The sequence below is a fragment of the Vipera berus genome (genome assembly GCF_964194415.1).
Source record: "Vipera berus genome assembly, chromosome: 9".
NCBI classification, from domain to species: Eukaryota; Metazoa; Chordata; class Lepidosauria; order Squamata; family Viperidae; genus Vipera; species Vipera berus.
In genome coordinates, this window is record NC_138212.1 from 5,147,464 (window position 1) to 5,169,416 (window position 21,953).

Here is a 21,953-nt window from a genome sequence, read left to right on the forward strand (position 1 = left end):
GGTTCGCCCCACGGCAAGCGGGGGCCTTTCTGGAGAAGGAAGGGCCCCTGACCGAGGCCTAAGGTGGAGCGGGGCGGTGTGGTGAGGGTAACCGAGGATCCGGCAGGGATTTGGGGCAGGTCTCCTGGTTCGGAGGGCCGCAGCTGGAAGGGCTCCCGATGGAAGGCTCCGAGAGCCGCTGGGGCTTCCACCAGAGGCGCCTGGGAGGGGTAGGCCGCGGCAGTAGCGGCGGGCGGGCGAGCGAGGGACGGCGAGGCCAGCAGCAGCAGCAGCAGCCCCGGCCTGGTCTCGGCGTGGGGCGGCAGAGAGGCTCGTCCGGGGCTTGAGGCCTCGATCCGGTTGCCCAGCGAGGCAGAAGGGAAGAGCCTCTTTCGAGACGAGGCCTTTTCTTAACGGGAAGCCGAGAGGGGAGGCTGAGCTGAGGGAGAAGCCCCTCGTCCCTCTCCGAGGCCCCTGCCCGGCCCCTGCTCTCTGGGCAGGAGCCTTCCAGGCCCTTCCGCGAAAGGTAACGCAACCCGCCGCTTCCTCCGTCTCTTGCTTAGGCCCGGCTGGATCTTCCTCCTCCTTTTGACAAATTGATGGTGTGTGTGTGTGTGTGTGTGTGTGTGTGTGAGAAACACAGCCCACCTTCTACCTTCTGGATCTCCTGCGTTGAGCTTGCTTGACTGCTTGACCCGAGAAAGGAGAAAAGGCTCTTAAAGGTTCCTCTTAAACTTGCTGTAAGAGGAAAGAGATCAAAAGGGTCTTTGGGGGGGGGAAGGTACGATGTGCTGGAGCTGAATTACGCAGGGGTGGGGGTGGTGGAGGAATGGGAAATGTGGATATTTGAGGCTCTAGAATTGGCACAATGTCCTGTAATTAACCTGGAGGCAGAGGGAGATGAAGCCCAACGTGAATAGAATACAATAGAATGAATAGAACAGAACAGAACAGAATAAATAGAATAGAGTGGAATAGAATAATGGAATGAATAGAACAGAATATATAGAATGGAATGGAATGGAAGAATAGAATAGGAGAATGGAATGAATAGAATACAATAGAATAAATAGAAGGGACCTTGGAGGTCTTCTAGTCCAGCCCCCTTGCTCAAGCAGGAGGACCTATACCAGGGGTAGGCAACCTCGGCTCTTTTATGACTCGTGGACTTCAACTCCCAGAATTCCTGAGTCAGCATAGCTGGGATTCTGGGAGTTGAAGTCCACGAGTCATAAAAGAGCCGAGGTTGCCTACCCCTGACCTATACCATCTCAGACAGGTGAATGTCCAGTCTCCCTTTAAAAATCTCCAGTGATGGAGCGCCCACGATTTTTGTCAGGAAGTTTCTCCTCAGTTCCAGGTTGGTTCTCTCACGTGCCTTTAGAAAGTCTCCATTTGTGTGTAGATGGGTCTGGATGTTTTTGTTTTGTTTTGTTTTGCTCACTACTTGTTTTCGCTGGTTACAGGAAGCGATGGCTGAACCTTCTGCAGTTGGCAAATTGACGTTGGCTGAACCCTTTCTTAAAAAGGTGTCAAACTTTAACAGTGGTGCATCCCCATCCCAGAAGCATCTGCCAGCGTATAAACCAGGATCTCTTCGGAGAGATGAAAACATTGCAGTAATGCCAGCAGAGGACAAAGAATGCTCTAAGAACACTGGCATCTGTGAGTGTTGAGTCTGGTCCTGGATGTCAGGATTTCTAGCAAGTTATAGTTACATTAAGAGAGATGGTGTAGTCCCCAACCTTTTTCACAGCAGGGACTGGTTTCTGAAAAAGACAATTTTTCCATGGACCGGGAGTTGGGAGGGAGAGAAGGAGGAGGAGAGAGAGAGAGAATGAGAGAAAGTATGAGAAAGAATGAGAGAATGAGAGAATAAGAGAGAGAATGAGAGAGAAAGAATGGAAGAGATAGAATGAGAATGAAAGAGAGAAAGAATGAGAATGAGAGAGAATAGGGTGGGGAGAGAGAGACAGAATGAAAGAGAGAGAGGGGGGGTTAGTGTCAGGGTTACATTACAAGTGAAGCAAGTCATCGCATTCGTTCAGTGAATTACCTGGTTGTTAAGCGAATCAGGCTTTTCCCCCACTGACTTTGCTTGTTGGAAGCTAGCTGAGAAGGTCGCAAATGGCCATGATCCAAGAACGCTACCACCATTGTAAATATATGTCAGTTGCCAAGCGCTTAAATTTTTATCATGTGACGATTGCAAGTGTGAGGATGGTCCTAAGTCTTTTCTTGTAATTTTTAATGGTTGCTAAATGAATGGCTGTAAATTGAGGACTACGTGTAGGTGATTCAGTTGTTTCTTTGCTGCGGTACTGTCATACTGTTATACCATTGCTTGTCTTGGAATCTGTAGATTAAAAGATGTACCTGAATAACTTTATACCCACTGCTGCCTCTCCTCCCTCTCCATTTCTAGATAGCCTGGGTGACAATCAGTGCTTTCACTGCCTGATTACCTTCCCTGACGAGAAATCCAAGGAACGGCATATGAAGCGAGAACATCCAGAGGACTTTGTTCAGGCCAATTTGCGGGATGCCCTGTTTGTCTGCTTCATTTGTAACAAGGCTTTCAAGAGTTCCCGGGCACTTATCTGCCATCAGCGAAGCCACGCCACGCCCTCACCCTGTGATTACAGCGACTGCTTGCACCCCGTCTTTGGCTGTCCTGACTGTGGCCGCCGTTTTGACCAACTGGCCAGCTATAAGCATCACTGCCAAGGCCAGGCGGCGGGCCATAGCTCGCCTCATCAGTGCCCCGATTGCGGCAAGAGTTTCCGGCAGATTTCCAACCTGCGTCAACACCAGGTTTTCCACCGGCAAACCCAGGAGTTGCTACCCTCCTGGCCCTATTCCTGCATGGACTGTGGGGAGAGTTTTAGCCACGAGGCAGGCTTGCATGAGCACTATATCCGCCATGCTCGCGGGGAGCTCTAGCAGTAGCACTAACCAGTCCTGCTCCCTGGGTCTGGGTGGGGAATGGAAGGCACAATGGACATTGCTGCCTGGGATGGAGAGCCATATTCCTTTTTTGGGGGGAAATGGAGGGCGACTTTAGAAAGATAACTCAGAACCTGTAAAGCCACATTTCCCTAACTTCAGCGTTTTTCAGCCTTAGCAGCTTTTAAGCTGTGTGGACTTCAGCTCTCAGAATTCCTCAGCCAGCATATAGGTAGTCCTCGACTTACACAACAGTTGGGCCCAGAATTTCTGTTGCTAAGCAAAACACTTGTTCAGGGAATTTTGCCCCAGTTTACGACCTTTCTTGCCAGAGTTGTGGAGGGAACCGCGGCAGTGGTTAAGTCAGTAGAAAGGTGGCTAATTGAATTTGGCTTCCCCATTGACTTTGTTTCTCAGAAGTTCACCAAAGGGGATCACATGACCCTGGGACATGGCAAACCATCGTAAATATGAGCCAGTTGCCAAGCATCCGAATTTTGGTCATGTGACCACGGGGAGGCAGCAATGGTGGTTACGTGTGAAAAATGGTCATTTTTTTTCCAATGCTGTTGCAACGTCAAATGATCATTAAACGAACTGTTGTAAGTTGAGGACTATCTAGCTGGCTGCAGAATTCTGGGAGTTGAAATCCACACACCTTAAAAGCTGCTAAAGGTGAGAAACTCTTTCCTAACCTAAGGACAGAACAGGCAACGTTCTTAGTTGGAGATACTGTCACCTAATTCTCTTGTCAAGCAACCTTCACATCTTAACTGGTGTCTATACAACATTCCCCCCCCCCGCCCCCCTTTGCTGCTCTGAAGAGCAAAGGAGGATGATCACGCTGAAAGGCACAAGATGCCAACGCTGAACTCAACTCCTTTGAGTGCTGACTGCAAATATCGGCGCCATCATTTGATAGGGATAACTGCTTCCCAGTTGTCAGCTATTTCAGGAAGTTTATATCTAATAAATGTAGGTTACACTGAAATCATGTTACAGCCTCATCACAGGGTATATCAGTCTACTGAATTCTCGGGATCTTACTGCCAAGTAAAACGCAGCATATTCTGCAAAGCAGAAGAAGGTTGTGTGCATAGCTTGAGTATTCCAGCAATATAGTTGCAGGTCTTTAAAGATGCAAAATTGCTGCAGATTTCTAATTATTATTTTTTAAATACGCACGACAGATTGAAGACCCAGGGCTTGGGAGTGAGCCTTCTGAGATAAGAGACACGTATTGTTGAATTCTGTACACGTGAGAATATTGTTAAAAATTCATGCTGTAGAGAACCATCAGAGAAATGTGAACCAAAAAACCCCTCCAAACCCTGTACACCTTTTCAGGAAACCCATCAGCGCAAGTAACCTTGTGTTATAAAATGAAGGGACCCTGGAAATGTCACTCTCCATCCTGACAAAACTACGTTTCTTGGCTACCTTTTCTGGTCATTTAAAGTGGCTTCTGTCTTGAGATAGTGGGATAGTCCTTGTGATCCTGAAAATGATCAAACCTGAAATTGTTTTTGCAATGGTGTTAGTGAATCTAGATTTTAAATGTGTGAGATTGGCTCAGAATGAAGTAAATCCAAGCACTTGTCAAGTTTGGTCCCATGCAGGACTATTTCCTCTGGCTTCCCTTTTCTGGAGACTTAAGGTGGAGAGAATTTTGAGCAAAAAGACCTTTTTAAGCTGAAGTTGCTGTGGGTCGAGGCCTTTTGCATGTAAATTTACACATTCTGCAAGTGATCCTATACATGTACTGCTGTATCTTGGGGGTGGGTTATGCTTCCTGGCACTTTATTTTTCCTTTGATATTTTATTGTATAATGAAATATAAAAGAGGGTAAGAAGAAAATAAAAGAAAAGAACAACTCCTTGTTGGCAGCTGTCTGGGAAGGTCGCAAATGGCAATTGTGTGATTTGGGGTGCTGCAATTGTCGCAAATGTGAGCTGCATGGCCAGGTCCCCAGATTGTGACCGTGTGACCTTGGGGAACTGCAATAATCTTATATGCAAGCACCGGTTGTAAGTCGCTTTTTCCAGTGCTGTCGTAACTTCAAACAGTAGCTACGTGAATGATCATAACTTGAGGACGACCTGTATTTGTACATCTTTTCTAATAGCAGTTTTGACTTCCCATCTAACTTGAGTTGCTATATTAATTTCTGCCCCAAGTACTGGATGTAGTGGTCAATTACCAAATTTTGTCATCCAAACGAGATTCTTCCCAGCACCCGGTAGTTTTGAGTGTCACAGCCACAATGCTTTTGCATCACTGAATACAATTTGCTGCAGGTACGCTGGGCAAATATTTTGTAGAAGCCAGGGGGATTTAGACTGCGCTGCCTGGCAAAACAAATCGAGATGAACAATTTTAAAAAAAAAATTAGGCAAGGCCTGACCGAGGGTGAAGATTTCAGAATTGAGTAGCATACTGTAGAAGGGACGCGGTGGCTCAGTGGGTTAGGACGCTGAGTTTGTTGATCAGAAGGTTGGCAGTTTGGCGGGTCGAATCCCGAGTGCCGCATAACAGAGTGAGCGCCTGTTACTTGTCCCAGCTTCTGCCAACCTAGCAGTTCGAAAGCACGTGAAAATGCAAGTAGAAAAATAGGGACCGCTACGGTGGGAAGGTAACAGCGTTCCGTGCGCTTTTGGCGTCTAGTCATGCCGGCCACATGACCACAGAGACATCCTCGGACAAGCGCTGGCTCTTCGGCTTTGAAACGGAGATGAGCACCGGCCCTTAGAGTCGAAAACGACTAGCACGCATGTGCGGGGGAACCTTTACTTTACTTTTAGCATACTGTAAACAAGAATGATCAAACCAAGATTGTACAGTAAATTTTAATTTGTCGTGCAGCAAATTACAAAGAGGCAGCTGTTTCAATTAACTTGTGGCATGGCTAGATGTGCAACATGTAGAGCTTTTCACTGCAGTTTTCGTTGTGCGGCAAACAGCAGACGATCCCTACCACTGACCAGTGTTTTTTTAATAACTGTAACATCACCTACTTCCAGGACAAACAAATGCAAACAATGACTTATTTCAAATCTACAAAATAGAATTGTCCTGGACAGAAAGCAGCTATCTAAGCAAGTGTACATCTGGGAAATTCCAAGAGGTTTAGGCATAGGGCGTGCTTTTCTGAACAGGCCAAGCCGTGTGAAGCCTGTCCTAAGGTGAGATATATTTCCCCCCCCCCCGAAAAATAATAGTTTCCACCATGTAAGACCAGTACTGTAAGCCAGGAACCAGGATCCTAGCAAGTAAGCAAGCATTTGATTTCTTTGTAACAGGAGCAGCTTTGTATAAACGTGTAATTGGTATTTCTCAACCTTACCAACTTTTAAGATGTGTGGACTTTCAACTTCCAGAATTCCCCAGCCAGCCATGCTGGCTGGGGAATCCTGGGAGTTGAAGTCCACACATCTGAAAAGTTGCCAATATTGAGAGACGCTACAGTGTAAGTGTGTATCAGCATTGCAAAGGGGTTAAAGGCTTAGCGCTGGCTTTCCATTCTTTTTAAGTGTCTACAGCCAAGTCTTTTGCTCAGAAAGCCTCCATTTTTGGTTGCTGGATCCTTCCAAAAAACACTTATCATCACACACACACACACCCCAGACACTAGACCAAGCAATCTTTGCTCTTGCCTCATCGTGTCCTTTCACAGAGATGCTCCCGTTATTTTCTTTCCCCTGCTTTGAAAGTGGGGCAAAGAGGTTGCTAGCCCTGCCTCTTCCCCCCCTTCCCCCCATCCATCTCCCCTCCACCTCTAGTCCTCCGAGAAGGCTGCCAACAGCAGCCTCTCCGCATCCCCGGACAGTTCCATTACAGCTTGTTGCAGCAGATTGTAAATGTTCTCCAGAGAGATTGTGTCCTCCATTTTATTTCCTCGGCCCCAGTAGGGCACGTAGCTCCAGGCCCAGCTGCTCCACGAGGGAGACTTAACTATGAGGGTGAGCACGTCGGTGGGTTGCATGGGCCAGGCAAAGCGGCTTTGGATCCCTGCCTGAAGCTGGTGGGCTGTTTTGCCAGTGCACCGGGCTGTGTTCTCGACAGATACTTCATCCAGACCAAGGTGGATGCAGAAGCTGCCGATGATGGTCAGGAGCTGCTCAACCACAGTCTCTTTGAGATTGTCCACAGAGGAGAGGCCAACTTGCAAGGTCTTCCCCCACATGTCCCTCATCAGCACTTTGCTCTTGAGCCTTACCAGCTGGGAGAAGACGGTGGGGATTGCTCTCCTCAAGGCCTTCCTCTTCAACTCAGAAGCCCGGCTCTGGAGTTCTTCCCGAAGGAGAGGCAGGTCGTAGGCTTCGGCTGTGAAGGAGGAGACCAAGAAGACGGGACAGTCAACGCCGTCGTTCTTCAGAGCTTCGACGCAGCTCTTCCGGATCTGCTCCTGAAGCGTCTCCTTCAAGTTGGGTTGGTTTCCAGCTTGGGCCTCCACGTCTACGTCTATCTTGTTCCTCACAAAGAAAGACTGTTTCCCCTCTGAAGCAATAATTTTGGCCAAGCAGCTGTGGATGTGCTTGTAACGCTCGGAGGCCACCAGCAGGAAGACGCTGTAGCGGCTGAAATCCAGGCGCTTCACGTCATCCTCCATCAATCCCACGCCTGGCAAATCCCAGAGGTACATGTTAGGGACGAACGGGAATGGGTAGACTGTGGCTCTCCGGGTGGTCTCCGCCACTCCGGTGGGGGCCGCCTCTTTCTCCTCAGAGCCTACTCTTCTTAGTGCATTGATTAGAGAGGAGTTTCCTGACCCTGTTTCTCCAATCACAGCTACATTCAGATGGATCTGAGTGGGATTGGCCAGCAAACCCTGGATCACTGTTGGGACTTCAGCCAAAGTGCTGAACTTGCAAATCTCAAGTAGCTCCTTGACCATCTTTTGACTTACTGCAGGGAAATCCTTCAAATTTACCTCATGGTGCCTAGGAGGAACAGAAATATACTGTAAATATATACATTGTCTTCCTATAGTTGTTAGCTGCAATTAGAGATAGGATCACAGTCAGGATGCATCAAGAACCCAACACTGACTTTCTCAGAGACTACGCTGGGCATGTCCAAATAATGTCCATGCTATCGTAGCATTCTTCTCCCCTTTTGATGTTTAACTCTCATTATTCTATCTTTTTAATTTTTTAAAACCTATTTTTTAGAAATATGAAATATAAATAAATATAAATAATTGAAAGATTTTGCTGGAATGTTTTAAATTGCCATGTAAAGATTTTACCTTGCTTTCGACAGTTTCAAACAGCAACAAGTTGAAGTGACAGTGGTGGTGAAAAAGAACTTTATAATCAATGCCTTCGCAGTGCCTCTTAGTCATGTGATTGCCTTTAAAAGTATGTGTTGTTCTATGCTTGACCTGTTTCCACCCCCCTTGCACAGCAGGAAGATTGAAGAGAAAAAGATTTATGAGAGACTAAGCAAATGGAAAATGGAGATTATGGTTGTATAGCGGGCTTGTGGCTTCCAGCCCTGAGTATGCTTGGGCTGTTGGCACCACTGCATTCCTTTAAATATGTATTTCTCACTGTATGTCTGCTTACTCTCTTGTAATCCCTAATTATCCCAGCACCAGGATAAGCATTCCAAAAGGCAAGGGACCAGGGAAAAGGAAAACAGTCACGGTCACATGATTTCCCACTTGGCAACCACTTTTAAAGAACTTTTTCTAATGAAGGCTACTGCTAAGCTTGTAAGCCGCTCTGAGTCTTCGGAGAAGGGCGGGATATAAATGGAATTAAAAAATATATATTCTATTTTAGCATGTTTAGTTGTTTTTTTAATTCCATTTATATCCCGCCCTTCTCCAAAGACTCAGGGCGGCTTACAAGCTTAGCAGTAGCCTTCATTCTATGTATATGCCTGCTTATTAGGGCTTTCACACACACCCCAGCGGCATTATTACAAAGTCAGCTTAATTGCCCCCAACAATCTGGGTCCTCATTTTACCTACCTCGGAAGGATGGAAGGCTGAGTCAACCTTGAGCCTGGTGGGACGCGAACCTGCACTAATTGCAGGCAGCTGGTGTTACTTAAGGAGGCATTAGCCCACTGCTCCACCAAGGCTCTTAGTTGACTTCCATATAGAAAACAACTAAGGAAAAAAGGACATTAGCTCAACAGACTAACGTAAAAGGGCAGAATGACATTGTACAGATATGCAAGAGTTGGGACACCTTTTCCAACCCTGGAAGAAAAATCAAAATGTTCTGATCTAACCTTTGACCTCTTTACCTTTTCAAGTTGAGCACTTCTCCTTCCAACGTGTCCTCAAAGCAAGCGAAATCATATCTCTCAGTCTGCAGCCCAGACACCAGGAAAATCTTCTGGGCCTCCAATCCATCCTTGGTCAACGTCTCAGACAACTCCTTCCGGATCCGGTTCATCTGCTCTGCAGGATTGTATCTGTATTGAAGGCGCCTTCTAGCTGTGTGGAGATCCAGGTCAATCTTGGTGCGAACCAGAAAGAAAGGTTTCTTTTGCTTGATGGCCTTAAGGACTTGAAGATGAACGTCTCTCAAGCCCGTGGTTCCTACCACCATCACGAAGCAGCGGAATCGCTGTAGGTCCCCCAGCTTCTTCAGATAGGCAGCCGGTGTCTCGTTGGCCTCAAAGCCAGGTAGATCATGCAAGATGAGGTGAGGGAAGGTGGGATGAATGTGGACCTCTGCAGAGAGTGAGGGCTGTGGGGGTTTCCGGAAGTAGGTGGCAAGGTTCGTCACTGGGCAAGGCTTGCTCAGTAGAGCCTCAACCAGCATGCTCACCCCTGCACGGTGTTCTCCTAGGATCCCAACCTGGACCTTGAAGGAGTTCAAAAAATCCAGCAGTTCCTGGATTTGAGAGGCAGCTGCGAAGGATTTCTGGGCCAGATATTGAACCTTGCGGTTCCTCAACTCTGCTTCGTCTAAATAGGGGAAGCTGGCCATGGCTGAGCTGCAGGAATAGAAGAGAGGAAGTGAGTGTGGCCCAGGCAGGAGCCTTCTGGCGAGAACCCAGGCTGAATCTCCTTCACACAACCCTACGCAGCCATGTATTGCAGCGTCTCTCAAGTTTGCCAACTTGACGATGGGTGGACTTCAACTCCCAGAATTCCCCAGCCGGCATGGGGAATTCTGGGAATTGAAGTCCACACATCTTCCCAACGGTCAAGGTTGGGAAACACCATGTTATGGCATTCCACTCCAGATGGGGAATTCTGGGAGTTGAAGTCCACAAATCTTAAAAGTTGCCAAGGTTGAGACACGTTGATGTAATGAAATCCTTTCTCCGGCCTCATCTTTGCTTTCCCACTACTATACCATCGCCCTGCGCAGGACAAACGTCAAGCTGCCAAGGAGAGGAAAATCCATTGCTCAACCCTTGGGATTTCTGCCTTTTCCCTTTCAGTCAAAACCTGGCAACACACTTCCATCAAAAGCCACTGGGCAATGGGTGTGTGTGTGTGGGGGGGGAGCAGAGGGACCCCAGTAGATGGAGTTTAAAAAGTTCTTCCTTGAGAGGAGTTCAAAGGGCTCCTAGTCAGGGGTAGGCAACCTTGGCTCTTTGATGACTCGTGGACTTCAACTCCCAGAATTCCTGAGTCAGCACAGGTGTTCTCTGAGCTTGTTTTCTTGCAGACGTTTCGTTACCCTAACTAGGTAACATACGCAGTGCTAGTCAGTAAGGACTGCTGTTTGCTGTCCGTTTTACATCCTGGTCTCTTGCCTGTCTGGGTGGGTGGGGGTGGCCTTAGGGATTCTTAGGGGTTCAAAGGCCCTCCCGCTCCAGTTGCTGCGACGCCGCTTCGTCTTTTGCCCGGTGATCCCTCCCAGGATCCAGCCCGCGATCGGGAGGAATCGAAAGCCACCGCGTCTCGACCGCGCCTTAAGGGCCGCCATACCTCCCGCCACCACGAGGGGGCAGCAAAGAGAGGGAAGAAGGCCTATCCCAGGGGTAGGCAACCTCGGCTCTTTTATGACTCGTGGACTTCAACTCCCAGAATTCCTGAGCCAGCCAAGCTGGCTCAGGAATTCTGGGAGTTGAAGTCCACGAGTCATAAAAGAGCCGAGGTTTTCGCTGCGCTCCGCAGGTCGCCCGCAGTTTTGCAGCTCGCATCTGGCAGGGGGTTCCGCGGGCTTAGCCGGGCTTCCTGCCCGCTTTTATTGGGGGAGGTCCGAGATCGCGCCCTCCTGCCTTTCCAGGGGACCCCTCCCCACCTATACACACACAAACACACACGCACACACACACACACAGAGAGACACACACTCACACAGAGACACACAATCAGACACACACACACACGCCCCACTTCCCCGGATTTGCGGGAAAGCGCCGCTCACCTTTCCTGCCCAGGGGTCCAGGAGCCGCTTCGCCTCCGTCGGGGGCGGCCAAGAAGAGACCCACGGCCAAGTCCCCGCGTGGGCAGTCGCGTCCCCCCACCACCACCCCTCCTTCTCTGGCTCCGCGCGGGGAACCTCCGAGGCGCTGCCTGGGACGGCCCGAGCAGGAGCAGCGTTCCCGAAGCCGCTTTCGCAACCTTCTCGCCCGCCCCGGCTGCTGTTCGCACCGCGCCGCCGCAAAAGCCGCCCCTTCTGACGCGCCGCCGAGGGCAGAGCCGAGCGCGGCGACCCGAGGAAGGAAAGCGGCCGGAGGAGACCCCAGCCCGGGAAGCCGAGCCAGCGAGGGAGGGAGGGGGGTGTTCGCCGGACGCCTCGCTGCCCCGGGAATCCGGACGCCCGACCTGCTCTCCGTCCTTCCAGGGACGAGCCGCAGGTAGGTGGGCAGGAAGGGCGGCTTTGCAACGGCCAGATGTGGAGGGCCCGCTCTCTCTCTCTCTCTCTCTCCCTCTCCTTCCCTCCCTCCCTCTCTCTCTCCCCCTTTCCCTCCCTCTCCCTCCCTCCCTCCCTCTCTCCCCCTTTCCCTCTCCCTCCCTCCCTCTCTCTCTCTCCCCCTTTCCCTCCCTCCCTCTCCCCCTTTCCCCCTTTCCCTCTCCCTCCCTCCCTCTCTTTCTCTCTCTCTCTCTCTCCCCCCCTTTGCCTCCCTCCCTCTCTTTCTCTCTCTCTCTCTCTCCCCCCCTTTGCCTCCCTCCCTCTCTTTCTCTCTCTCTCCCCCTTTCCCTCCCTCCCTCCCCTCCCTCCCTCCCACTCTCCCCCTTTCCCTCCCCTCCCTCCCTCTCTTTCTCTCTCTCTATCTCCCCCTTTCCCTCTCCTCCCTCCCTCCCTCCCTCTCTTTCTCTCTCTCCCCCTTTCCCTCCCCTCCCTCCCTCCCTCTCTCCCCCTTTCCCTCCCCTCCCTCCCTCTCTCTCTCTCTCCCCCTTTCCCTCCCCTCTCCCTCTTTTTCTCTCTCTCCCCCTTTCCCTCCCCTACCTCTCCCTCTCCCTCCCTCCCTCTCTTTCTCCCTTTCCCTTTCCCTCCCTCCCTCCTTCTCTCTCTCTCCCCCCCTTTCCCTCCCCCTCCCTCCCTCCCTCTCTTCAACCCAGGTTGTTTGAGCCATGAGAATCCCGAATGCTCCTTTTCAGCGCTTGGGCTGCTCTCGGCAGCTCCAGAAAAATCCCCCTCCCTGCCTCTTTCTAGCATCCCCCCGGCTAGGTGGCCTCGTAGAGAACCGGGTTTCTCTGACTTGGCAACTCTGAAGGTGTTCTGGTGGACTTCAAGTCCCAGAATTCCCCGGCCAGCACGAAAGCCAGAAAATAAAAAGTCTGGCCTACCTGTTAAAACGCCAGGCTAGAAACCAGGAACCGGTGAGTTCTAGTGCTGCTGGCAGCCAGGCTACTCTGCATTTTCCAGGCTTTCAAAATAAAACGAAACTTTGGGCCGGTCACTAGGCGACGGTGAATTCTAGTTCTACCTTAGGCATGAAAGCCGACTGGGAAGCTTTGGGTCAGTCATTCTGTCTCAGCCCAACCCACCTTGTAGAGGGATTGTTGTGGGGAAAACAGGAGGAGGAAGGAATATTAGGTATGCTTGTCACGTTGATTTATTTGCAAAAACAGTAGAAAAAGGATAAAGCCTTTTTTTTAAAAAAAATCCCTGATTTGGGTGGTTGCATCATGGCCTAATTTGAAAATGTTGTTACGATTTATTAGTCTTGCTGAGCAATGAAAAACAGAAGAAGCTTGAATAAAGAAAAGAATAATCAGCACTTTTTCTTTTTCTTTTTTTGTAAGGGAAGTGAAAATGTACCCATCCCAATTTTTATGGGCACGCAGTGAAATTGAATAAAATTATTATTATCCTTGTTGTGCTCCAGGCCTGAGACCAATTGATTTTGATTTGGTAGTCAACATTGGTGACTGAGCGCTGCTTAAACTATCTATAGCCATGCTTAAGATTTGATTTTAGCCTAAAAAAAATTAAAAAAAGTCATTTCTTCCATTCTGACCTTTTTATCTTTCCTTCTTGAAGGGTTTACAGTCTGCTCAGAAGAGAAAATAATTTCTTTGTCAACAACCGAACATGTCCTTAGAGACCTCGCCAAACTCTGCTCCGAGTTCCCCCGATTGTGGGGACGTTTCTGTCATCTTTGTGGGAAAATCTGGAGTCGGAAAATCAGCTCTTCTTAATGCCGTACGGGAGTTGACGGAAGATGATGTCGGATCGGCCCCCGTGGGGGCTCCGGTGAAATCTGAAAAGCCCATCATGTACCCTGACCCAATTTACAGCAATTTACTTCTGTGGGAGCGGTCGATGGATGGCAAGGGCCACGCGGATCAATGGATGAGAGAGGCCGACTTGATTGTATTGGTCACTGAAGACGAGTTTGACGATTCTCACGCCCGCCTGGTGTTGGAGGCCCGGCAGGCAGGCAAAAAAGTGTACTTTGCCCGGTCCAAGGCTGATCTGGAACTTCACACGCTCAAGCGTTTGATGGGGCAGCGTTACAATCGGTTGGAAGTCCTCCAGACCCTCCGGGAGGCCTGTACCGAATCCCTGGGGACCCTCCCTCTGGTGGACCCCTTTGTGTACCTGATCTCTGCTTTTGAGCCTGGTGCCCTGGATTGCCCCCATCTGCGAGAAGATTTGCTGAAAGACCTGCACCTGTATGAAAGGTTGGTAGGACAGCCGGCCGACAGAAAAGTGGAATTGCTCTCGAAGGAAGGCGAACATAACGTGTCCCAGGATAATGTCTGTGGGGATTCTCGGTCATCCAGGTCATAGTTGTCCCAAAGATGCTTTTTCACGAGGCAACTGGACTTTCTTGGCAACCACTTCGCAAATGCACCGCACAACATAGGAGAACAAACCCATCAGGAACAAGAGTCAGCAGTCCGTCTGCATTTGAAAGACAAAGGCCGCTCTTTCAAAGACAACAAAATCCACATTTTGGACAGAGATGACTGCTCGTTTGAAAGAGGGTTCAAAGAGGCCATCTAGGTCAAAACTGAACAGCCCTCTCTCGGCAAAGGGGGAGGGATACGACATCATCTATCTCCAGTCTACAACAGGGCTTTTCAACTTTTTCACCCATTGTACCACTTTTAGGATATGGCAACATCCGAGTACCACCAGTCGCCTAGCAAGGTGTCAAAAACCTGACAGCCCTGCAGCTTCAGCCGTCTCTCGCTCAGGCTTCTGCGGTGCTACCACCAGTTCAGCTCATTCCCCTCCCCCGCTACCACTTTTCCAGGATGGTCGCGTACCACCTGCTAGGTGCCAATGTACCACAGGTGGTACCCGTACCACTGGTTGAAAAGCCCTGGTCTACAACACAGTCCTTTCGGCAGCTCCAAGAAGGCTCCACACCCGTTTGCACTACTCAGGTGCCCCCGAGGACACAGGTAAACCTCCACGTGGCCTCAGCTGCTCTCTAAAAGGATGCAAATGACCAGCTGTCTGCAAGGAGTATAAATCCTTCCATTCTCCACCATCCAGTCAGAGCTGAAGAAGCTTCTAGGATGAGAAGCGAAACGTCTTCAAAGAAAAACAAGACAGTCCAGTTGCCTCCTGGAAAAGCACCGCTGGGACATCGCAGGATAATGTTGTAGGATCCAACATCACCGGAACCAGAGGTTTTGTCTTCCAAGCTTTCAAGCACATACTGGAGCCCATCCTCGCGGAACGTCTCTCTTGCCAGAACGTGTGTGTGAGAAGATTGTGAGGAAAGTTGCCCAAGGATGGGCTCCAGCACAAGTCCCAAAGCTTGGAGGACAAAACCCCTGGTCCTGGTGACCGACCCAGATTGGATCCTGGAATCGCTGCCTCTGAGTTCTGGTCAAAAGTCTCCCAATGCACTAACATCCTCCTATTTTCCATAGCTCAGGGTTAGGCAACCTTGGCTCTTTTAAGACTCGTGGACTTCAACTCCCAGAATTCCTGAGCCAGCATGGGGGAACTATGGCCCCCTCATGACTTGTGGACTTCAACTCCCAGAATTCCTGAGCCAGCATGGGGGAACTATGGCCCCCTCATGACTTGTGGACTTCAACTCCCAGAATTCCTGAGCCAGCATGGCTCAGCTTGGAAACCTCCCTTTCCCCTCAGCATGGCTGGCTCAGGAATTCTGGGAGTTGAAGTCCACGAGTCGTAAAAGAGCCAAGGTTGCCTACCCCTGCCATAGCTGATCCCCCTGGATCACTTTCCCAGGCTAAAATTTCCAAGGCTGAGAAAGGGAGGATGGAAACACCAGTGCCCACATTCAAAGAACTCCTGAGTCTGCTTTATAAATGTTGCAATCAGTTGTCATGTTGGGATAATGGTTGTTTGTTTTAGTATTAACTTCCTTGGTGCTCTGAGTTTGTTTGGAGATATTTCATCATGCAACCAGGTAACGTCAACAGCCCGAGTAAGTGTGGGGTTTGCTCCCTGTTTATGTACAGTACAGATAGTCTTTGACTTACGACTGGTCACTTTAGTGACCATTCCCAGTTACAGTGGGTTCTCCCCAATAGGTACCTTTGACCTGGTTCTGAAGTTCTGACAATGAATGTGACTGCATTTCAGCCGCCCAGCAACTGGCCTGCATTTGCCTGTGGTCACATGATTGAGATTTATATTTTTGCTGAAAATTGGCGTTTCCTTGTGGTGTTTGGCAAAAACCACCTGGTAGCAAACAATGGCTTCACTTAATGACCGCTGCAAAAAAAGTTGTAAAATCAGATAGGTCATGGAGATGACCTCCTTTATGACAGTTGAAACTGACAGCTGCAATGGGCAGGCTCCGTTACTGTCCTAAGGCAAGGACTATTTGTAGCTTCTTCAGCCAGTGTTGATGGGGTTTCCAGTTTTCCTCCTCTGCAGTTCCTTGATTAGGCGCTGTGGGTTCCTCCTCCGTTGTCTGGTGTTATTTCCTGCTTATCTGGGTGTGGGTTGCTAGGGAGGATATGTTCTGGACATCTTGTTTCCTTCTTAGCCTCTTATTGTCTCTTTCCTCTGTTGTGTAAACATGGTTGATCTGCAATGTGACAATGAATAGAGTAGAGTAGAATAGCAGAGTTGGAAGGGACCTTGGAGGTCTTCTAGTCCAACCCCCTGCTCAGGCAGGAAACCCTATACCATGTCAGACAAATGGCTGGCCAGTCTCTTCTTAAAACTTCCAGTGTCGGAGCATTCACAGCTTCTGGAGGCAAGGAGTTCCACTGGTTAATTGTTCTCACTGTCAGGAAGTTTCTCCTTAGTTCTAGGTTGCTTCTCTCCTTGATTAGTTTCCATCCGTTGCTTCTTGGCCAGCCCTTGTGATGTTATGTTAGAATGTAATGAAACATCTGCAGACAGACATCCAACTCTGAGAGCATTTTCAACCTTGAACTACAGGGATTCTGTTGTATTAGCTGATTGACTTATATCAGAGGTAGGCAACCTCGGCTTGTGGGGAACGTGGACTTTCCTGTTTGGGATATCATTTGGAATTAGATTTATTTCTCTTGAGTAGAGGCCGTGCTCAACTTACGACCACAATCCAGCCCCAAATTTCCATTGCTGGGCAAGACACTTGTAAAAATGAGTTTTGACCCCATTTTACGAAACTTTCTTGCCAGAGTTGTTAATCGCTGTAGTTAAGTTAGTAACACCGTTGTTAAGTGAATCTGGCTTCCCCTTTGATCTTGCTTGTCAGAAGGGGATTGCATGACCCCAGGACATTGCGACCGTCATAAATATGAATCAGTTGCCAAGTGTCTGCATTTTGATCATGTGACCATGGGGATCCGGCAACAGTTTGAAGTGTGGAAAACGGTCATAACTTACCTTTTTCAGTGTCATCGTAACTTTGGATGGTCACTAGACAAACTATTATAAGTTGAAGACTACCTGTATGTTAGAGAAGAGCAAATCATTTTGTGGGTCCTTTTGGGGGAGGCTACTTTAGTTTCCAAAGGACTTTGCAATGCATATTTCATGTTTTGTCTGCCTCTGTTTCTTCCGCTTGGGTTTACCTTTCTGGCATTTAACCCTGACACAGGATTGTAATCCAGGCTCTCCACCCAATCCTGTGACCGTCTCTTGCCTCTTTCCACAGGACGCAGAAGCCCACCCGGTTCAGCTTCGAAGACTTCAGTGAAAAAGAGATTGCCGAGATCCAGGAAGCCTACGAACTGGGAGGTCTCTCTGAGGTGGTGACTCGAATCCAGTCCAGTTTGGAAACCATCTGGAACACCCAGCTGGATATTGCGGTCACAGGAGAATCGGGCGCTGGAAAATCCACCTTTGTTAATGTCTTGAGGGGCCTGAGCGATGAAGCGGAAGGGGCGGCCGCAACGGGAGTGACCGAGACCACAATGAAGCCCACCTCGTACGCTTATCCTGGGCACACCAATGTCATCCTGTGGGATCTGCCCGGTATAGGAACGCCCAACTTCCAGGCTGATAAGTACTTGGAAATGGTGGAGTTTCCCCGTTACGATTTCTTCATCATTCTGGCTTCCGAGCGGTTTAAAGAAAACCACGTTCGTTTGGCCCGGGCCATTGTCCAACAGGGAAAGCAGTTCTACTTCATACGCACCAAGATAGACAACGATTTGGACGCCGAGCGGAGGAAGAAGAATCCACCCACGGAAGCCGAAGTTCTGGAGGTGATCAGAAAGGACTGCCAGAGTAAGCTTTCCAAGGCTGGGCTGAGCAATGCCAAGGTGTTCCTTCTCAGCAATTTTTACCTGGAAAAATTTGACTTCCAGGCTTTTGAGGAAACGCTGGAGCAAGAATTGCCCGCCCATAAACAACAGGCTTTTCTCCTGTCTCTGCCCAACGTCTCCACGGCGATCATAGAGAAGAAGAAGAAGGTCCTTCAGCAGGAGATCTGGAAAGTGGCCTTGGTTTCCAGTTTGGTCGCTGCTGTCCCATTGCCGGGTCTGGCCTTCACCTGTGACGTTTCCATTTTGCTGAAGAAGTTGTCCAGTTACCGGCAGGACTTTGGCCTCGACGCAGCATCTTTGTCCCGACTGGCTGAACGATCTGGGAAGTCCATGGAGGTCTTGAGAAAAGAAGTACACAGCAGCCTAGGCCGTAGCATCAACAAGGACGTGGTGGTCAGTTTGCTGGGAAAGGCCACTGGAACAGGCCTGATGGTGGCCAACCTTTTCCTCCATCGCTTCCCGATTTACGGAGCACTGGCCTCGGGGGGTATCTCCTTCCATACCACCTACTCCATGTTGAGGCAGTGCCTGGAGGAGCTTGCTACTGACTCCCAACGCGTTCTTATGAAGGCCTGTGAAAGCAGCGTCTGATGCGGCTATCTGGTCCCCTCCAACTACAGTTCCCATCATTCTCAGCTGGTCTGGTTTCTGGCTGCAGGAGAATGACTTTCCTTGTTCTCATTTCTGATCTTCCCTGGATGTCTTGTCGTGGAAGCTCCCTCGCTTAGCATCTATCACTAACAAGCTACTCAGCCAGCAATGTGGCCTGTAAAATCTTGAGGACTAGGAACCAGTGTTTGCTTTGACTGATGTTCTGGAGACCATGTTTAGATGAGCCACTTTGTCTCAGAAGGTTCCACTGGCCCTATAATTATTGATTTAAATCTATTGCCCCTCCCTCTTCTGGCATGGACATACTGAGTTTGAATGAAATTTAGGGTTTTTGTGGCAAATTACTGCCCTAGCCTTGGGATGACTAACCAGAAGTGTGGAAAGAGGAGGGGAAAGAAGGGGCATAATATCAAATCATACTTTCCAGAGTTAGATTCCTGTGTAAGCCATAGAGCTGTCCAGCGGGAAAACTTAGTTGTGAGCATAAGGGCTGAATCTTAAAATTTCCCTGTTGCTTTATTTATGGAGACGCTCCCTTGGCTTGCCACTAGGGGGCAGTGCTGTGTGTTTTTTGGAATAAAAAAAAGTTGGTCACATGGCTGGCTGAGGAATTCTGGGAATTGAAGTCCACGCCTGAGGTTGCAAGACACTTGATTGAGATACATGTTGAATTGCAATCGATGGGTGTCTTGCAGGGGTGTGTGTGTGTGTGTGTGTGTATCAAATGTATATAAAATTGCATGCTGTGCAAAGGATCGAACAAGACCTTTCCCTCTCTTGTTTCCTCCCATGCTGTAGAAATGTTTCTCAAATGCCATAAATAAAAAGATGGTAGAGAAATACAATTATGTCTCAAATAATTCTTTGAAGTGCCATGTTGACATCATTGGAGCAGTTTAGTCGTGCCTCCTAGATACGGTAAATCTGTCAGGGTGAATGCCCTCATTTTACTGCTTCCCTGTTTGGTGAGGGTTAGGAGAAGAATGAAAAATTATTCTGCTGCAGTGTGAAGGCTGGATTTTGGCAGTGCAACCTTAGGGGAATTGCTTAGGGGACACCCCCCTCCCCAAATAGGCTGTTGGTCGAAGCGCAACTGAGCAGCTGCTCTTAAATCAGATTTATGTCTGCTCCTAAGCCAAAGAAAATTTAAAATAAGATCTTTCTAAAGCAAATTCCAGTCCCAGAGGAGCAACTGCCAAGAAGTGGGGCTTGCTTGATTTCAGATCATGTAGACTATGCTCCTTGGAAGCGCCCAAGCAACATTTCCTATTTGTAACTGCACAGTGTTGCCAACTCACCTTAAGCCTCAGGAGAAAAGCAGATTGTGAGATTAAACTGAAACGAAAATAGAGCAAAGTGGGGGTGGTGGATGGGAGGAATACCTCATCTCTGCAAAGACATTATGTACGGGGACAGATTCTAGAGCCAAAATGGAAACCTTCCTGGGCCTTGCACAATTTGTGGGTCAAAAGACCCTGCTATTTCTTGGGCCTGGGGTATGCATCACACTAAATCGTGGCATGATAACAGGGTCCTGATTCCCTCAGGTTATGCCACCACCCATGGTTTACAGGCCACAGGAGTAGTGTTCATACAATGTTCTTCCTCAGTCTACGTGAGTCCTTGTTATGCTCACAAGGAGAAACCCCTCTTCCAAGAAACAGGCAGGAACCGCAAGAAAAAACCAACCCCTTTGATTTTCCCAGACCTGAGTCAATGTCCAAGGCAAACAAACACAGTCCACAGAAACTCAATCCTCAACATGAACGGTTTCCTTCAGCAACCAGCACCTCCCACACCTTCCCTTTTATAATTCAGCCAAAGTGTGGCTTCCTAATGCCTTCTTTGCCTTTGGAGCCGCCCCGTTGCATTCCTCTGTCCTACTCGCTTCTCTTGCTGGCGCTTTCGTGCATCCTGGATTTGTCCCAACTGTTCTTCATCACTGTTCAACTCAAGATCCCAACACAGCTGTGTCTCAGCCTGAGCAAGAGTAGAGGGGCCAGGCTCCTCATCTGACTGTAAGTCTTGGAGCTTCCCAGAGCCTTCCTCTGACTCTAATGTCACTTCAGGCCCCTCCTCCTCCTCCTCTGATTCCTCAGACTCAGCTGCCGGATCCATTCGCTGGCGACAAATCACAACATACAACATCGCCCAAACTAAACATATCACATGGTGGCTTAATGCAATAGTGCAGTGTATGCATTCAGAGGATTGCTAAGTGCCCATGGCTGTCATCTAGAGATACCAGAATTACACCAATTTGTTCTTCGTGCAGGGAGATACGGTACTCTACAATCATAACATGACTCAAAGCAAGCACTAGTTAAGAGTTCATTGTGGTCTAAACTTGTGGAAGTTGTTTGGACTGGAACTTGGAACTTGTTATGACAACCTAAGTCATAACATTCTTTGTGGTGTTACGGACCCAAATTCTATCACTTGACATTTCGAGATGGTATTTTGACCAGCCATAAAGATATTGGACTCTGGTGGATTAGAGAAGACTTCTAGAGAGACATTCTGGCTGGATTCACACAACCTCTTTAACCTGACACTCTAGATAAGGAAGCGCAGTTGCATTCACCTAACGTGATACTCGAGCAAAACCATAGGATGGTTTAATGTAATACCTGATTTATTTATTTACAAGTGTTTGAACTGTATGTCTCTTACTCTTACTCTAGGTCATTGTGGTTCGGTAAATGACACCAAACTGATGGTTAAGGCAGCACATAACTTCTTGGGGCAAGCTGAATCACAAATGACTCAACATCAACCTTTTTAACCCAGTTGAGTGATGTTGTCTGAACCTCAGCCTCCTTCCGTTAACATTTCAAGTAGCTAGTTAAAGTTAGGTTTCCAGAGAAGCTGCTGTCAGACTAAAATTGGCTGACTTACACCTTAAAAGCCTTCCAGGAGTTATTTTGGAGAAGACCTGAACATCAGTTGAGTGTGGTTGAAGGGGCCAACATTTACAAGATTTCTTGTTTGCTTGTTGGACAGATGGTTAAATGTGTTGCAATTTAACTGTCTGGTGTCTGAAAATACTGTGCCCTGTGGTCTAACTGAACGTAAAGGTTGACTCAGCCTTCCACCCTCCCGAGGTTGGTAAATCACCTGCTGCCGGCGTCAACTTCCCTCCGCCCTGTGCGTTCCCACAGAGAGGGCCTCCTCAGGGTGCCACCGGTCAGAGAATGTCGGCTGGTGGCCCCCAGGGTGAGGGCCTTCTCTGTGGGCGCCCCGGCTTTATGGAATCAGCTGCCGGTTGAGCTCTGGATGGCGCCCGGCCTTCGCTCCTTCCGACGCGGTCTGAAGACCTACCTATTTGAGCAAGCCAGCCTGGCC

General features: G+C 48.9%; 3 protein-coding genes across 5 annotated transcripts; 2 read left to right on the plus strand and 1 right to left on the minus strand.

The window, feature by feature from the left end:
• Positions 1-60: 60 nt before the first annotated feature.
• Positions 61-4,802, plus strand: LOC308672195 (zinc finger protein 576-like). 3 transcript variants are annotated; one of them, XM_081334896.1, is made up of 4 exons: positions 61-209; positions 543-719; positions 1,446-1,644; positions 2,405-4,802. In XM_081334896.1, exons 3-4 carry the CDS (start codon positions 1,452-1,454, stop codon positions 2,920-2,922), a joined length of 711 nt encoding a protein of 236 aa, XP_081191022.1. In that variant the 5' UTR covers positions 61-209; positions 543-719; positions 1,446-1,451; the 3' UTR covers positions 2,923-4,802. The 3 variants fall into 3 exon arrangements, with proteins under 3 accessions (XP_081191022.1, XP_081191021.1, XP_081191020.1); XM_081334895.1 differs by having other exon boundaries at positions 61-719; XM_081334894.1 differs by lacking the exon at positions 543-719 and having other exon boundaries at positions 61-505.
• Positions 4,803-5,756: 954 nt separating this feature from the next.
• LOC308672193 (interferon-gamma-inducible GTPase 10-like) lies at positions 5,757-11,476 on the minus strand. Its single transcript, XM_081334891.1, has 3 exons — positions 11,272-11,476; positions 9,185-9,883; positions 5,757-7,866 (listed from the first exon to the last, which is right to left on the minus strand). Exons 2-3 carry the CDS (start codon positions 9,874-9,876, stop codon positions 6,702-6,704), a joined length of 1,857 nt encoding a protein of 618 aa, XP_081191017.1. The 5' UTR covers positions 9,877-9,883; positions 11,272-11,476; the 3' UTR covers positions 5,757-6,701.
• A 72-nt stretch (positions 11,477-11,548) lies between these two features.
• Positions 11,549-19,453, plus strand: LOC308672259 (interferon-inducible GTPase 5-like). The gene is made up of 3 exons (XM_081335022.1): positions 11,549-11,704; positions 13,336-13,979; positions 17,384-19,453. Exons 2-3 carry the CDS (start codon positions 13,387-13,389, stop codon positions 18,585-18,587), a joined length of 1,797 nt encoding a protein of 598 aa, XP_081191148.1. The 5' UTR covers positions 11,549-11,704; positions 13,336-13,386; the 3' UTR covers positions 18,588-19,453.
• Positions 19,454-21,953: the final 2,500 nt, after the last annotated feature.